Genomic DNA, 18798 nt, shown 5'->3' on the forward strand with positions numbered 1-18798 from the left:
GGGTATGGGGTGTGTGGGGCAGCTCCACCCCCCCCCCCCGCCCTAGCTTGATTTTTAGGTGTGTGCCTCGCCCCCAAACTACGGCTTATTTTTGGGGTAGGCCTAGGCCCACCCCCAAAAATCAAGCTAGGGCTTATTTTTGGAGTAGGCCTTACTTTGGTGAAACACAGTATGTTCTTGAGATCATGTGTGTCTCATTCTAGTTTATAGCTATTAGAGATTGCCTGAACATTTTAAAAAATAGCAATATAAAACTTTGTTTTTCCATTTAGAAAGAAGAATGCTAAAGTCAAGTCTGGATACAAGAGGGAACATATCAATGTGGGCTGTGATATGGATTTTGATATTGCGGGTCCTTCAGTACGTGGTGCCTTTGTGTTTGGCTATGAAGGCTGGCTAGCTGGCTACCAAATGACTTTTGAGACAGCTAAAACCAGAATTACACAAAGTAACTTTGCTGTTGGCTATAAAACTGATGAGTTCCAGCTTCACACTAATGTGTAAGTATAGATAATATTGTGATGGGTGAAAATTTATAACAAAAAGAAAAACCTTTGTGAAAAGAAGGAAACTATTTTCCATATATATTGTTTTTCTAAGTTTTTTTTTAAATGGAAAAGATAAACATATTTTGGGTGCCCTAAATACAAGTTTAGAAAGGATGAATTTTGCATGTGTGTATGTCCTTGTATAATTTTCCAAATAAGGAAAGTTTTGGAGATGCCCCCCCCCCCAACAGCTGAATTATAACTTCCAGAGTCCCATATCCTGCTTAATAGTATCTGAACTTTAGGTAACAGTTAGTGGGTCACATTTTGCCCACTCTGCTTTTTGATCTTACTTTGCCTTTTTGAATTAGTACTAGTACTTTCTGAGTGCATCATAATGGTGTATACAGTATAATATCCATATATGGCAGATCAGGAATAAACGAATATTTTAGACCATAGTGTAGTCCCTTGCCATTGGATATATGCCTCCTGGGTTTTATAAAAACCAAAATCTAAAAGATTTGGGAGATGTATTACAGGTTCCTGTCTCAGATAGCAGAGCAGCAGTTTTAAAACATTTTGTGATTGAAGGTAACCTGGACATTGTTTTGAGTCTCAGTAGATCACTTAGGAAACCCTTTTTTATTCAGTATTAACATTCTTATTGAAACCAGTACCACATTGTGAAAATCATTATCCACAGTTAGGGTCCTGCTGACATAATTAGAATTCTGAGAATTGATTTCTATTGTCAGGAAAATCATGTAAGGTCAAGCACAGATATTCTTTGCTGTCCCACAGCCTTCTGTCGGAATGAAACTCTCCTATATGAATAAAGTTGTACTACAGCACAGATGGAAGGAGAAGATCTAAAAAAAAGATCATTGTCAATGAGTGTAATATTGTTCTAATCTTTCACTTCAGGAGCAAGAATATGATTACCATAAAATAATGTATATATAGTATCAGAGTGACCATTATAAAGTACCCGACCACTGCAGCTGATATATGAGATAGGTGCTTTGGGAAGGGATAATATTACATATATTTCGTATTCATCTGTATTAAGATTTTTTTTTAATCCCTAAAATCATTTGGAGTTCATAAACATGGGACTGTAAGCTGATCAGCTGTTTCATTTTTAAAAAGAATAGCTCAGATGATTTTTTTTGTTTAAGAAGCTTTCAGTCTATTAGTTAAGGATTTTCAATAGTTTTACTAAATTTTGATGGTTTTGCAAATTGTTTGCTACATTACTGACCAACTATTGTAAAGGTAAACAGGGTCAGGCCATTTAGTATTTTGTTAAGAAATCCCATGTTTTTAAGGTTCATACGAGAAGTCATCAAAATGTCTGAAAAAAGGCAAGTAGTTGACAAGAAAACACAGACATAATCAAAATATGAAATCACCAGGAGTCAAGTTCAACTAATGGTGGAGAAATTATTAGGTCAAATGTACACCGTTTTGCTGTTTTATGGTTTTATGTACTTAGCAACTTTGAACATGTATTGCATTCTAAAAGTAGAATATACTTTTTAGAATAAATTTAAAACCATTAAACAAAAGGGAAGAGAGTTAAGTTCGGTAAATGATCCATTTAAATTGATCCATAAAAGTACTGCCAGTAATCCTTGGAAAGGTACTAAAATAAATAATTTGCAAAATCTCAGGAAATCATGAAATCTTATCAGATTTTGGTTTTCTTATTCATATCTTGCAAGGTTTGATAGGAGCGTATCCTGAGATTTTGGTAATCAATTAAATGAATTTCATTTGGTCTTTGACACTTGCTATAGAATCTGCAGGCCACATGTGGTCATGTGCCACATGTGGTCATGGTAAAAAGACTGGTGTAGTGGCTTGCATAAGCAAATGGTTAAAAAAGAATTGATAGAAAAGCAGAATGAATGATGTCTAGGGAGATTTAGTTCTACACCATATTTCTGTACTCAGATCGTGTGTATTTCTAGGGTTAGCACCCTAATTGTACTTTAGAAAAAAATATATAAAAGCCACTCAAGAACCATGAATATGTTCCATTCTCCATGGAAAGTTAAATTTCTAGATACCTAAGTATTTTTAAATAGATTCCAAAATACACAAGCAAAGGAATTAGTTCAAATATTACTCCTGCTTTATAAGTAGTTCTCAACTTAGAACAACAATTGAGCACAAAATTTCTGTTGCTAAGCAAGACAAGTAATTTTTGCCCCATTTTATGACCTTTCTTGCCACAGCTGTTAAACGAATCACTAGTTGTTAAGCTAGCAACATGGTTGTTAAGTGAATCTGGCTTCCCCATTGACTTTGCTTGCTTGTCAGAGGGTCACAAGAGATGATCACATGACCCTGAGACACCACAACTTTCACAAATACATGCCAGTTGCCAAATACATGCCAGTTGCCAAGCATCTGAACTTTGATTACGAGACCATGGGGATATTGCAACAAGTCATGTGTGTGAAAAATGGTTATAAGTCACATTTTTCAATGCTGTTGTAACTTCAAATGGTCACTACTCTTATTGAAGCACTTATCTGTTTTTACTCACATTTGCAATAGCTATAAACATGCAGAAAATACATGTAATTGTTACTGCATTGGGGACGTGATGTGGCTGGGCCCCTGGGATATTTTTCTTTAAATTGTTAGGATTATGCAAATCTTTCTGTAACTTAACTGATGAAGTAGGTGAGTTTTTAAAATGTTTTAAATTATCTTTCAAAGCTAATCTATATTTTCATGAATAAGATTGTCGTGACATGTAGCATTTAAATGTATTATAGAAATGATGGTACGGAATTTGGAGGCTCCATTTATCAGAAGGTGAATGATAAATTAGAAACTGCTGTCAATCTTGCTTGGACAGCTGGAAATAGCAACACCCGCTTTGGAATAGCAGCCAAATATCAGATTGATTCAGATGCATCGTTTTCTGTAAGTAGAATTTGATTCTGTGACAGTGATGGATTAGAGCGCCTTCAATTTCAAAGGCAATTATTGTTTGAAGAAATGATTTCACTATAACATTTAGTCAATACTCCTTTTTCTTGCTTCACAGAATTGTTTCTTTATCAAATGAGGTACAAACAAGTAAAGAAGCATTGGGAGAAAAGAGAAACTTGTACCATATGCTTTGTCATAAATACAGGTTCTTAAAATGCTGCTTTCCACTCAGTGGCATGGTCTTAAAATTATTTTTTTTTCTAGTTTTCTTTAGATTAGTTTGGTGTATGCAACTTTCTTATCTCTCACTGAATTACCCATATCAGTATATTAACTCTGCCTGATTGTGTATTGTGAGTAACTGACATTTCTGGATTATCACATGCACCCGGATAATAATTGGGTGGAAGTGTGTATGGAACTACCATATTTTTGTTCTGAGTTAACAATAAGCCACATGAAAGTTTTTATTATTGAAAGTTTCAGAATGACCAAATTGAGTGACTTCAAACTAAAACATGACCTCTGCAAACCTCTAGTTGCTATAAAGTTTACACAAGGAATTAGGAGCACTTTCACTGAATTTAGTGAAGTATTCAAAAATATTTGACATATTCACTTTCTTGGTGAATTGTTTATGAGCTATTCAGCAAACACTTTGAAAGAATATTGTTATATGATTGACTTTATTTTGCAGGCTAAAGTGAATAATTCCAGTCTGATTGGTTTAGGATATACTCAGATTCTGAAGCCAGGTATGTACAGATGATTTAAAACTTTTTTTTTTTTTGCCAATAATTGAATTGTTGTGTTCCATCAGTTCTTTTAGGCTCTGAATTTTCATTTCATTGAAGAAATATTATCTGCTACTACCTTTGCCAAAGTGTGAAAGCCAGCAAATGCTATCTTCTATGAAGTCATAAAATTATGTCCTGATGTATCTATGGTTTATCACCAAACTAAATCTAAATAGATAAGAATCATAGATATTATTCTGGTGGATCCTTAATATTATAAGTATTTCAGCAATTGAATTTGAATTCATTGCATATCAGGAAAAGTAAATGTCTCTTTCTCTACATAAGTTTCTTTTTATGAACTTCCAATATTTTTCCTAATCAGATTCTTTGAAATATCCTTGCAATGTTTACAAATCTATGCTAATACCCTTTCTCTTATTTCCTGCCTAGGTATCAAATTGACATTGTCTGCTTTACTGGATGGGAAGAACATCAATGCAGGTGGCCATAAGCTGGGTCTAGGACTGGAATTTGAAGCATAAAAGAAGGGATTTTACCATCACTAATTCTGAAACACTATACAGCATAGCTACCTTCTGGATTTAGTGTATTTTTCAATGTTTTACGTCTGGGATGCAATTATTGCTGTGTGTCAGTCATATTAAATCTGGTTAAAGGCTAAACCTCAAGAGCATGTATTTTCAGAGAAAGATGGAAGTACTTTCTCTAGTTCCGGGCATTTGGTATATATTGTTGGTTGGAGCTTTGTGCTTATCAACTCTTGTATGAAGGAATTACCTTTCGTAAATTTGATGATGATTGTAATGGAAGACACATCTGAAATTCATGCTGTGAAAATGCTGATTCATCACAGGGTGCAGAAAACACTGTTTTCTGTTATCTAAGTCATCAGGCTTTCATTCTCTAATGGAGCATTCACGTTTATTCAAGAGGTTGCCAAGGCAGGTGCATCACACCCGTTTAAGTCCCATTTTTCCCTCCTACTGCTCTCTTTTACACCCAACAACTTTAGAGTGCTTTAGAATGTTCACGTCGTACTACTTTGGTGTGTAGGAAGTTTAATGTAAATCAGCCAATCCTACTTAAAATTTTATATCCTTTCCATTGCACTGATTATTGAAAAGCTTGTACAACGGAGCAATGAACCGAAAAAACCTGTTGTTGTAATCCCTTAGTGGCACTGCATTAAACAAAATGGACTTTGTTTTATCACTTTTTTTTTTAAAAAAAAGCAGTTTTAATGGATACATTTTTCAGTTTTCCATTTTTGTGTGTGTGTGGAACTAGACCCTAAATGCTGTACTGGACACCACTTAAAGTTAAAGATAAAGTACATCTTCCCTCCAACATAAATAAAACATCTTCATCTCTAATTGTGTCTGTCTTATTAAGTAATTTTAACATTCCTATTTGGGAGTTTATGAAACACTCTAGCTTTTCTGTTGATAACTAGTGAAATAGCATTATGATTTCTATGAAACAGTTCGGCTCATGATAGAACAAACAGTTCTGCTTATTACGATAGAACACCTTTTCAAAAACTATTGCCCACCTTTGTAGTGCATTTCAAAATCCTTAATTGGCAATGAAATACTGCAAAAAAGCAATATGTAAGGATTTTTATCCTCCTATAGAGATAGTTGTGCATGCTCACTCCAGTTTCTGGAATCAAAGCAACTGAGGATCAAGTATGAAGTTAAAAACAGTTTTTGGGTGATTTTGGTCAGGTCACTGGGTGAATCCACAAAAATTGTCTTTGGTGAACATGAGGTTACATTCATGGTATTTTTGATCTTGCCTTCATTTTAGACTGCTATAAAACCTTTTTAATCGTCTTTCCAAATGGTGGACCTCTAGTTCTAATAAATGAGGTATGGCACCTAGGAATTTTTCTCAAGAAAGGAAAACAGAAATGTTGAGCAAAAAGGGCCTACCTGGCCCTTTGTAAGATTCTGTGAATAATGCAAAGTGATACAGACATCATGGCAGGAAATAACTTAAGTCTAAGCCAATGGAAAAATATTAGAGAATTATTGAATAAAGGATTTGAATTTTGGAGTTTTAGAAATTTAGCATTATAAACAAGTTATGAGAGGCCAGTTAAACAGTTATTGTCAAATCAAATATAATGTCCTCTGGGTTTGTCAATATGGTAATATGTTTGTAGAGACAATTGCGTCAATTATTCTGAACATAGGACAACATCCATGAATCAATTAAATGCTGAGTTATAGCTGTACCTCTCGATATTTCCTGCAAGAATATTAATTTTGTGTTAAGCGTGTATGCAAAAGGAAACAGTGTAAGTGCCATATCAGCATTAGAATACTAAGGTATCCACCCTGCTAGTAAAAAATGGAATTTCTTCTGACAATTGTAGATATGAATTAGACTATGCTACAGAATAAATAATTCTAGTTTCTAGCATGAAAGCTGGCTGGGTGACTTTGGACTGGTCACTCTCATTATGAGACAGGATTACAGGTAATCCTCAATGACTTGTAGTTTAACAACTATTACAGCAGATTTCAAGAAAGCTAGTTCAGCCACAGTAAACAACCCAACCAACCAAAACATTAAGACCACTTGATTAGGCAAGCCATTTGAATATAAACTGAGCAAACCCTATGCCCGTGGTGGCACTCAGAGCGGCTCTCTGTGGGCATGTGCACCATCGCCCCAGCTGGGTTTTATAAAACCTTTTCGCTTTAGGCCTCCACTGCCATGTGCAAAAAAAAAAAAAAAAAGTTAATCAATTTCAACTAGTGGGAAAAAAAAGATCTCCCAAAGTTGGAATTGATGGAACTTTTTAGCCCAACCCAGTCTGCTGTTACCACCACAGCCACGCCCACCCAACGGGCCACGCCCACCAGCACCCGACGATATGTAAGTGGGCTTCGGGTTGCAGTTTGGGCACTCGATCTCTAAAAGGTTTGCCATCACTACCCTATGACCTACTAGCACTAATGGTGTTACCTAGTTTGGGTAATAAAGCACCTGCAAGAAAACAAGCTCAGAGAACACCAAGAGCCGCACATTTTACTTTCCAAGGCAAATAACGTAGAGTTCGTACAATATTGTATCATCAAAAAATACCCGGCCCCTTCGGTGATTTCGGATTTCTATTAGAATCTGTGAGAGATGGAAACGTGAAGAATGACATATGCCGAGTTTCCTTTTCTAATAGAGATTCTTGCAGAGGAAGCCCGGAAGTGCCTATTCAGACGAGGCCCCGCTTTATGCATGACATCGTACATATATATATACCTTCGTAGGAAGTGAAGGTTGGGTGAGGAGCGTAACCAGCTCAGCGGAGGAGAGCCCGTTTCGTCAGAGACTTCCCCTTCTGCCGAACGCAGTTGCCTAGCAACGCGGGTGGGCGGGTCTGGACGAGGCCACGTCCCCCGGCGACAGTATGGCGGCAGCCATGGCGGCCACCGAGCGGAGAGCGAAGTGTACCGCGATGGGGGAGGCGCTGTCGCTGTCGTCCTTGGCGCGAACGTCGCTTTTTCTTTTGCTCCTGGCCTTCTCACTTCGGGCCCAGCTTCCAGACGGTGAGGCGCGATCGCTCGCTCGGCGAGGCGGGAAAGGTGGATAAACGGCGTGCGCGAAGTGCTGATGGAGAAAGCGGCGAGTTCCGGGGTCGGCTGGGAAGATTGGCTGGAATAAAATCACGCAGCGGCCGCGCTGCTGTCCCGTCTGCTTCCCTTTCTATAAGCCTTGGGCAACCTGCTTCTTTCCGGCGCACCGCATAGACGGGTTGGATCACACCCGGCCCTATCGTCCACAGCCCGGCGGAGTGGCCGTTCTGGTTGGGGATGATGGAGCTTGTGCCTCGGTACATGGAAGGCCTCTGCCTCTTTTGTTCCTCCTCAACCGATGAATCTCGGCGTTGCCGGGACTGGAGGCCTCTCGGGCTTTGGAGGAGGTTTCGGGGGATGAAAGTGGCGCTTTCTTGCTTTTTGTTGGTTCGGATTGATCGGTCTGTCTGGGTTGCCCTAAGCCTGGCTCCCGCCTAATTAACACGTTCTGTATAAAGGACTGTACAACCTCTGAAAGAAAGGCTGTGTTTAACATTTCTCTCTTTCTCAAACTTTCTACATACCTATACACTGTGTGTATGTATGCATGTATGTGCATGTATATGCTGCTTCCTCTTTTGGTGCAACTGCTGCATGTCTTCGCTCTGTAGTTGTGTAATGGAGAGAATTGCATGACTTTACTGGAATTTTAACCGTCCTTTTCAGTAATATGTGTGTTTATACACATGCACCTAAGCTGTAATATTGTTTAGTTTTGAGGCAAATTAAATGGCTGGGTTTCTGGAAAGGAAAAGAGGGCAACTTCCATGTATTCTTAATTCATGGAAAGAATAGTTCATAGAATAATTATACAATTTATGAATAGTTCTTGTGTTGATATTACGCATATTTGAGCTTCGTTAGTGAACCTGTTTCAAGAAGAAAGGATAGCTTGGCAATCCTGTTGGATACATTTATCCATTTCCTGCCTATCTTTCAAGAATATGCACTTCTCAAAGCAATTTATAGGATAACATGATAAAGAAATATAATATTATTAAGTGTAATTGTAGATAAGAACAGATTCCAGTACAATTTAAGTACCCATTAAGAAAAAAATCTTTAAAACTACAAATTGAAAAATAGAATAATTTCTAAAAGCAGTCATAATGTTGTCAGGAGGCAGTTTAGTAGAGTGATGCTATTTGTACTGATCTTAATGGTAGACTCATGAGCAGCCTATTCATAATTGATGTTAAACACAAACAGGCTCATATGAATGTAAGCAATTTTTCAAATAACTTTTATAGATTTTTTTTTATCCCACCTTTATTTTTATAAATAACTCAAGGCAGTGAGTGTACCTAATACTGTACTTCTTCCTCCTATTTTCCCTAAAACAGCAACCCTGTGTTATGAGTTAGTCTGAGAGTGAATGACTGGCCCAAAGTCATACAGCCGGTTTTCATGCCTGAGGCAGGACTAGAACTCAGTCTCCTGGCTTCTAGCCTGATGCTAACCAGTCATGGCAAACTTTTTGGGCTTGTCAAAAAATTTGGAAAATGCCTAACTTGACTCTGGTAGCATATCATCCTCCCCAACACTCCTGAACAAAAGCAAACCAATTCTTTACAGATTTATTTATTTTTTTTAAAAAATATAGAGCCTAATCTTGTGTGGTGCTGTGTATTATATAAAGAAGCATCAAATAATTTAAAAAATGAAATATGAGAACTCATTTTCAGAGGATTGAGAGGCTGTACAAGCACACAACTCCATTCTTGTGCGGCTTTCACAGCCTCCAAAAATTGTGCAGTAATGGAGTGTAATTTCAAAGAATAGTTGTCGGGTTTGGTGAACACTGGTGTGTCATCCAGAATGTGGTATGTCACATTTGACATGTGAGTTATAGGTTCACCAGTATTGCATTAGGCAATGTGTGGTCAAAGTCAGGATTTGAATTAGGAGCAGAAATGTACTGACAATTAGTGCAGTACTGGAGTTTCTAATTGCAGCATGTATATTATGTAGTAGCCAAAGTCCAGTAAGATTAAACCTTAATTATTATGGCTCAAGACTAGTATATTTTGGTTTTTCTTCAGAACATATAAATCTTTCCTAGCTAAAGTCTAGGAATCATCCTTAAAAGCAGTTCTATATACCTTATACCAGTGGTGGCGAACCTATGGCACAGGTGCCAGAGGAGGCACTTGGAGCCCTCTCTCTGGGCACACGTGCCGTTGCCCCAGCGTTGCCTCCCTCCGTGACCCTCTCCTCTCCAGCAGCCCCCCTGAAGGAGACTCGCCCTCGAGCGTGGCCCACACAGAGCAGCACAGACAAGGACATGGCAGCCAGCAGCATAGACAAGACTCTGCCCTCACACCCCATCATGCAGTTGATGCTGCAGGGCGCGGGCAGAGGGTGTGGCCGCCATAGCGCTGCTGGGCTGCCTGGGCGATCTGTGGCGAGCCCTGGAGGCGGTAAGTGGTCCTGGGGTAGGGGATGGGGCAGAGCTGGGGCGAGCAGGGGGAATGGAGTGGGGGCGGGGCCAGTTTTTGGGCACTCGGTCTCTAAAAGGTTCACCATCACTGCCTTATACTAACCAAATTTGAATATAGCAAGGTGCAGCAAGACCAGGTCCACTTTCCTAATTTAAGGCCATAACTAAAATCACATTAATTTGATGAAAGACATATAGAGTTTTTGTCATGATTTGTGTTTCCATAGTGATAAATCATCTGTTTATGTTTATTTGGTACACTTTATAATCAGCAGATTTTCTAACTCAAGAATGACTATTTATTATATTAAGTTCCAGTTTGCATTCTATCATTGATCTTAAAAACATCCGTTCAAGACTTTCACAGTCTCTCTGATGTTAATAAATTAAAACTATTGTTATATATTTGAGATACTACACACTTGAATTCCAGTATACATGGTTCATGGGATAGATTGAAACTTCGTGCTGCTTTACAGAACAAAAGTCAGAACACAAAAATAAGAATCCCTCAGCTCAACATAAAATTGGATGGATAATATATTCCTGCCCATAAAACCAACCCGGCCTAATGGATACAGTAATCCAGCTCCTGTTATTAACAATCACTAGGATCCAGGAGAACTAACATAGACATTGTTTTTCTTTTTCATTCCACAATTTGTGTCATTAAGGCATACAGTGATTAAGGCAACCAAACCTATTCCTATTGAGGAAGTTCCCATTTAAAATAATAGATACTGGATTGCTAGGGAGGGTCTGCCTTTGTCCTTTTCCTCAATACTAAAGACTCCAAGCTTAGCTGTCTTTTTGCTCTCTGGGAAAGAAAAATTGAAATTCATAGCTAGGTTCTCGGCTGCAGAGGTCTTCCGGAAAGGCCTCTGACTGCGAAATGTAGGCCGGAGCTCCATGCTCAACTACAGAATGAAGCTGCTCCTTCAACTGCAGAAAAAGTGGGTGAGACAAGTGTTGATCCATGGGAGGCCTGGCTGCAATGGAAATCTCTACCCCACTCCTGCCCTAGCTTGATTTTTTAGGTGTGCACCTTGCCCTAAAACTAGGGCTTATTTTTGGGGTAGGGCTTACATTAGGCCCAACCCCCCAAAAAATCAAGCTAGGCCTTACTTTCGGGGAAACACGGTATGTCATTATAGGTGGGATCCTACAAACCACCAATGAATTATGTGTGGATCAAGTAACCATTTAACTAGAAGCAATGCTAATAGTAATATAGATACAACCTATGTCATATGAGTCATGAGATAGTGTTGATATGGTAAAATGCCTTGTGCAGCTGTGTCTTGTTTTCACAGATTTGCATGCTGCTCAATAGTTAGTTTATATATATATATATGTGTGTGTGTGTGTGTATGTAGATATGTATATAAGTTTGCATGTGTGTGTGTATGCATATATGTAGGTTTGTCATCTGAGATATTGTTAATCCTCAAACCATATCAATTTGTGTGTAGATATGTATATACGTTTCCATGTGTGTGTGTGTATGCATATATGTAGGTTTGTCATCTGAGATATTGTTAATCCTCAAACCATATCAATTTGTGTATCTTTATATACTGTAAAATAATCTGTTAAAGATTTTAAATTATTCTTATTTTTTCCTCTTCAAGATACTACACCTAAAGCAGAAATACCTCAGAATGCTAAGTCAATTCATAAGGATGAAAACCAGAATTTATCCTCAGTTATGTCTGCAACCAGTGAGAACAGTATACGGAATAAAACAAATGAAGATACGCTTGCAACTTCTTTGAAAGTTGATACTTCTGTTATACATGCACCCACTCTAGCAGAAGATAAAGTAGTCCAGCCTCCTGTGTCACCTTCAGAAACTGTTAGCCTTAATCAACAAAATATTGATGTTTCAGAAGATGCAGATAGTAAAGAATATGACATGACAGACAGAAATATATTTACTAGTTCCCTACCAACAGCAAAAGAACCTAAAGATTATGTCATCTATGATGCAGCCTCTAACTCTCAGAATAATCAAGATGACCAAGATGTGTCAGAATTTGCAGAAGATTCAGGGATGGGAAACTTCGAGAATAAGAAGTCATTTGCTCATAACATGAAGGACACTACAGTCTCAGCATTGGAAGATGACAGTCATTTCTTTTTTCACCTTGTTATTTTTGCCTTTTTGGTTGCTGTAGTTTATATCACATATCACAATAAGAGAAAGGTAGGATGGGCTTTTTAACAATTTTCAGTTTGATATTAATATTAGAATATTGTTATTTTGAAATTTAGAGAGTTAATTAGCTTATTGGTAAATTTTATAAGCTGGAAATCTCATAGATATTAAATATTTTTTATTTTCTTGATTATTCTGGAAAATAAGGGCTAAGAAAAGTTGAATATGCTAAATTATAAAATGCAAAGTCACAAACTTCAGAAAATTTCAGATTAAATTTCTAATGCAGAATAGTGAGATAATTTAACACCTGGAATTTCCAAGTGGTTGTTAATCTGCTTGAAATTAATCTTTACACAGCATTTCTAATATTTTGCAAAAATAACAACAAACAAGTCTAAGCAAACTAGGAAAAATAAATATTAAGGCAGAAAACTAGTAAACGTTCCAGCATTTTATGAATTAATGTGCAGGTTAACAGATTACATAAATTGTGAAATGTTATCATAAATTTTACATTTGTTTTTCTGAGACATGTAAGTATCATTGCTGTTCATAGCTTCCTTTTATTTATTGTGGATTTATCACAAAACTACTTCAAGGTGGCAGAATGGATTTTGTCTATAAGCCTATTTAAATCTGAGATTTGTCTTCCTCTGTCCGTAGTTATATTTTCTACAATATCTGTACTAATATAGAAGTCTTCTTTGTTAAGAAAACAGTAAATTCTTTTGTTGAAGCTTTTTTAAAATTTTAATCAGACTTGCTATTGGTGGTGTATTTTAACTGGGTTTTAGATTCACAGATGTAACCTAGACTAGGGCAAATTAAAAAGGACAGCACCCATGGAAATAAAAATCCTTTCTTCCATATCTGCACTCAGTTTCACTTATAGGACATTGGATTTTCTGTTGTAGTTTATCTATCCTTATAGTCTCAGTATAACTGGGATCTTGTTGAATAACATAAGGATATGTATCAGGGTTTATCATTCATTTCTGCTTTTTCTTTAATTGCAGCATGTCAGGTTTGTCCTTTAAAAGTGTAAAGCTGGCACTGATTTTTAAGGAAAAATTATTGTAAATCATTTTTGGCTCAATCATAAATGGGCAAAATCAAGCAAAATATATTTTATGTAATTATGCTATGAAACCTATCAGTCAAGGATAATAACCTTGTTATTAAGAACCTAACGTGAATATGAAGACTTGATGAAAAGTATATAAAATTTGCAAAGAATAATCTGAAAATATTGTTATAAATCTTTTTAAACATGCAGATGTTTTAACTTTAAAATTATCTTTTTTTTTTCAGATAATTTTGTTGGTTCAGAATAGAAGGTGGCGAGATGGTCTGTGTTCCAGAACAGTTGGATATCAACGTTTAGATCAAAATGTGAATGAGGCTATGCCTTCATTAAAAATTACCAATGAATATATTTTTTAAAAGTAGCATGACCCAAATTTGCGGAATTAGGAATTTTCTTTGCCTTTCAAAATATAATATGGATGATTGCCATAAACAGTTATGTGTGTGTTCTCTTTTTACTTTGAAAGTTTTAGCCTTATGAGGATATGCAAAGTAAATTTTTATTTAGGTGAAAATTGGACTTCATTATTTTTGTATATACAGCTTATTGTTCATCAGTTGATTTATTTTTCATGCATTCTCTGCCTGGAGCAGTTAATAGTCCTAGCTACAACTTTTCCAGTTGATCAATATTCAGCATATTAAAGAATGTACCAGATTCCCTATTTGGATAATTGTCCTTGTTTCTCTCCTAATGCAAACTGCTTAATACTACATACAGTGTATCAATATAATTCTAGCCAAATGATTTCTTAAAAGATTGTGTTAATATTTCTTCTCTGAAACATTTGCATAAAGACACGTTTTAAAAGAATATGATTTTTTTTTCACATTCAAATTGCTGATTCATTGATCTTACACAATTCTGAAATAGGATGTCTGATGAGTCTGATCTTAATTTTTCTTAGCACTTAGCAATGTATTAGAAGAAAGTACCATTCAGAATAAAGACAAACTTTTTCTGGCTAGAAAGTGCCCAAAAAATACATTTAGCATGTTAAGTAAGGTTTATGGAGGCATATCTTTGTATTAGGTAAATCTGAATATGGAAGGGAGGTAAATCTGAAAAATAAAGATTGCATCCAATGGTGTCATTCTGCCAACAAGTGCAAGATGAACATGGATGGCAGAACAGATTCCCTTTTCTCTATGCCTCTCCAAAGTTCTGGAGAAAATTTGACATATTATGGATATATGGATATAAAAAAGATACGAATATAAAAGGAATGGAAAATTACATTGTACAAGTTGACTATTATGGATGTTGATTCGAATAATTTAAATTACTTGGGGATAAATACAGCATAGTAATTAGTTGCAGTAGTTAAAAAAAACAACCAGGATTTGAAACTGCCCATTTTTGGAGAATACGGCAACATTTTCTTTAACTTTGAAAATTTCTTTTGCTTGAAATATGTGACAAATTACTGATATGATTGCAATTTTTTGTATGCATATTTTGCTGTTTATATTGATTGACATAAATTGTAAAATATTTGTTAGCAGTTTCACTTACTGTAAAAATACTGTCTGAATTGTAACTACCATAGGGCTGAAAAACCTGTAAATACTAATGACCTTATTTTCAAGTGATGCAATGTTATGAACACTTTTAAACTCTGGACTGAGAACATTTACAGTGAGCATGGTATTCTTTGTGTTAGTAAATTAAGTAACAGAGCTTCTTAATTTAATATTCTTAAATGTGAGAAAGTAAAATACAGAAATATGTGTAGGACTGTTTTCTTTCGGAATTCTTATGAGCTTGACCTATTTTTAATAGGATCTTTCAAATAAACCCTATAACTAGCTTGATTTGTATACCCTTGTAGAAGATACTTTCTTCACTATGACTGCATAAAAGTTTTAACACTACAATAATTGCTACTAACCCTAGAGCAGCATAAAATTTAGTGGAAAAAAGTGACTAAAGGAAGAAGCAAGTTAACTGTAAGCTTCAGTTTAGAATTTCAGTCAGGTGAAGGTTAGCTGTTTATGTCACAGTTTTATTTTTGAATTGTGAGGCTTATTTTGTCCCATAGATCACTGGAGATTAAGAAACAATTCCTTTTTTTTTTAAAATAGAACCTGGATAAATTTTCAAGCATAGTACCATTTCTTGAGGATAAAACTGGCAAATGACAGAATAATATCTGAAAGACTTTTATGTGAAAGCCACTTCAATTTGGGAGGAATGCTTAAATAGATTTGATAACGTTAGGAGAAATAAGTTTGTGTACATACATGCTTGTATAAATAAATAAATAGCTGCCATGTAGAGAGACAGTCAGTTCCAATATTTGTAGCATTGTTTCTCTGATTAGTGAGGAAACCATAGATCTGTCCAAACCATTTGTTGTTGTTAATTGCGAAGTCGTGTCCGACCCATCGCGACCCCATGGACAGCGTTCCTCCAGGTCTTCCTGTCCTCTACCATCTTCTGGAGTCCATTTAAGTTCACACCTACTGCTTCAGTGACTCCATCCAGCCATCTCATTCTCTGTTGTCCCCTTCTTCTATTGCCCTCAGTCTTTCCCAGCATTAGGCCCTTTTCCAGTGAGTCCTTCCTTCTCATTAGATGGCCAAAGTATTTCAACTTCAGGATCTGGCCTTCTAAAGAGCAGTCGGGATTGATCTCTTCTAGGACCGACCGGTTTGAACGCCTTGCAGTCCAAGGGACTCGCAGGAATCTTCTCCAGCACCATAGTTCAAAGGCCTCAATTCTTTTGCGCTCAGCCTTTCTTATGGTCCAACTTTCACAGCCATACATTGCAACTGGGAAAACCATGGCCTGGACTATACGCACTTTTGTTGGCAGGGTGATGTCTCTGCTTTTTACTATGCTGTCTAGAGTTGCCATAGCTTTCCTCCCCAGGAGCAAGCGTCTTTTAATTTCTTGACTGCAGTCCCCATCTGAGGTGATCTTGGAGCCCAGAAAAATAAAATCTGTCACTACCTCCATTTCTTCCCCATCTATTTGCCAGGAATTGAGAGGGCCGGATGCCATGATTTTGGTTTTCTTAACGTTGAGTTTCAAGCCAACTTTTGCACTCTCCTTCTTTACCCGCATCAAGAGGCTCTTTAGTTCCTCTTCACTTTCTGCCATTAGAGTGGTATCATCTGCATATCTTAGGTTGTTGATATTTCTCCCGGCAATCTTAATTCCAACTTTTCATTCATCTAGCCCTGCCTTTCTCATGATGTGCTCTGCATATAAGTTAAATAGGCAGGGCGACAGTATACAGCTTTGCCGGACTCCTTTTCCAATTTTGAACCAATCAGTGGTTCCGTGTCCAGTCTCACTGTTGCTTCTTGACCCGCATATAGGTTTCTCAAGAGACAAATGAGATGGTCTGGTACTCCCATTTCTTTAAGAACTTGCCACAATTTGTTGTGATCCACACAATCAAAGGCTTTTGCATAGTCAATGAAGCAGAAGTAGATGTTTTTCTGGAACTCCCTAGCTTTCTCCATGATCCAGCGTTATGTTGGCAATTTGATCTCTAGTTCCTCTGCCTCTTCGAAATCCTGCCTGTACTTCTGGTAGTTCTCGATCCACATACTGCTGGAGTCTAGCTTGTAGGATTTTAAGCATAACTTTACTAGCATGTGAAATGAGTGCAATGGTGCGATAGTTTGAACCATAGATCTGTCCAAATCTGTACATGGATTAATGTATTATTTAGCATCAATTATCCCTTAGATATGGATCTGACAGTTCATAACATAGCAAGGAAATCCTTAACTTTTTTAGATAGCTCTTTCCTTGCTCTTAATGTTTACATACCAATAGCGATCTTTACTTGGGTTGTTGTATAGATACTGACTTTAAAAACATTACAGCCATCAGAGATTTCTTTCCTACAGGAAATGCAAAGTACCTTATGAGCAGTTTGCCCTTTTACCGTTTTCTGTCAGTTTTCTACATCTGCTTTAGAATACAGATCAAGATCAATAAATTCTCATATATTTACTCCCAAGATTTATATATTCTCTAATTTAAGATGGCCTCTCTTTGTATACCACCAGATTCATCACTGATTAGCAGATATCTACTAATAATGAATGGATTATAAATTTCCTTTCTATCTCAGCAAATAAGTGTACAAGACCCATGTTTTGATAATCATGGAATAGATAAATTGCTTCTAGACTGTGAAATGCTGACTAACTGAATTTTTAAAATGACTCTTCTAAAATGTGAAGAAGTTAATTGGCAATGAGGTAAGCAGGATTGTGACTGTTAGTGATAATAAGCAATAATATTTTAGCTCTAAGTTTCAGAAAAAGAAATGGTGACTAGGAAAATCAGTTGATGCCCATATAGCTTCCTTCAAAAGCCAAATTTTTGTGCTGCATAAAGTATTTGAGAGGACACTTTTCAAAAGTATGGACATGCCCATTGGATATGTTGCTTGAAGCATCAAGGGAGTTGCATCTCTGAAAGGCACAATCTTGCTAGAATCTTCACATTGGAGGGAATCCTGGTACAAATGGTTCCTTTGCCTACTCACAAAGGCCTCAGAGTAGCTATGCCAAGCTTTGAGAGAGGATACTATTACGATAAATGTGAACTGACACATACATTTGAGGCAATGTGGGCTGGCTTCATGGTGCACCATCCATTGGCAAGGCTTTACTACCCTACCATCTGAGAAGATGCCCCTTGATGGTAATTATTCATGATATCTTGTCCTTCCATGCCTACCTAATATTTACTGTTTAGGGCTTGTGCACTCTGTGCTGGGCGCCCTGTGATCACTAGTCTTGTTCAATAAAGAAACTTGTCACAGGTCTCCATTTGTTTTAGTTGTTTATAAAAGTCCAAGTTTTCCACAATGTTTTGTAAACCAAGGTTTATGGCAGGGGTCCCCAATCCCCAATCTGTGAACTGGCACCGGGCCGTGGCATGCCAGAAACCAGTCTGCGCAAGCAAAGCCCCACCCATGGGATGCCGGCAGTACATGAACTACACCCCCTGTGGTCTGCAGAAAAACCTTCACGGAACTGGTCCCTAGTGTCAAAAGGTTGGGGACCTTTGGTTTATGCCAGGGGTAGACAACCTTGGCTCTTTTATGACTCATGGACTTCAACTCCCAGAGTTCCTGAGCCAGCCATTCTGGGAGTTGAAGTCCACAAGTCATAAAAGAGCCAAGGTTGCCTACATCTGGTTTATGGTATAGCATGAAGTGTGATAAACCAGTTAGGTTTAGTCAGTAAAGCATGGCTACATTAACAATGCAATTGTGCCATGGTTGAACCAGTGAATAATACAGGATCCTGGGACACATATATATGCCTTCATTCGTCAGTGAATAGTGTTCAATGT

General features: G+C 37.2%; 2 protein-coding genes across 3 annotated transcripts in view; both read left to right on the plus strand.

The window, feature by feature from the left end:
* VDAC1 (voltage dependent anion channel 1) overlaps positions 1–5574 on the plus strand; it is a 31466-nt gene extending 25892 nt beyond the window's left edge. For both annotated transcript variants that reach the window (XM_039337494.1, XM_039337495.1), the window contains exons 6-9: positions 273–500; positions 3281–3431; positions 4138–4195; positions 4631–5574. In XM_039337494.1, the coding sequence (XP_039193428.1) occupies positions 273–500; positions 3281–3431; positions 4138–4195; positions 4631–4722 (529 nt within the window). In that variant the 3' untranslated portion in view covers positions 4723–5574. The remainder of the gene's footprint in view (positions 1–272; positions 501–3280; positions 3432–4137; positions 4196–4630) is intronic.
* A 2000-nt stretch (positions 5575–7574) lies between these two features.
* Positions 7575–15282, plus strand: CUNH5orf15 (chromosome unknown C5orf15 homolog). The gene is made up of 3 exons (XM_039337496.1): positions 7575–7755; positions 11854–12428; positions 13695–15282. Exons 1-3 carry the CDS (start codon positions 7617–7619, stop codon positions 13824–13826), a joined length of 846 nt encoding a protein of 281 aa, XP_039193430.1. The 5' UTR covers positions 7575–7616; the 3' UTR covers positions 13827–15282.
* The last annotated feature ends 3516 nt before the right edge of the window (positions 15283–18798 follow it).

The sequence above is a fragment of the Crotalus tigris genome, unplaced genomic scaffold, assembly GCF_016545835.1.
Source record: "Crotalus tigris isolate CLP2741 ecotype Arizona unplaced genomic scaffold, ASM1654583v1 scf7180000017680.1116333, whole genome shotgun sequence".
Taxonomy (NCBI): domain Eukaryota; kingdom Metazoa; phylum Chordata; class Lepidosauria; order Squamata; family Viperidae; genus Crotalus; species Crotalus tigris.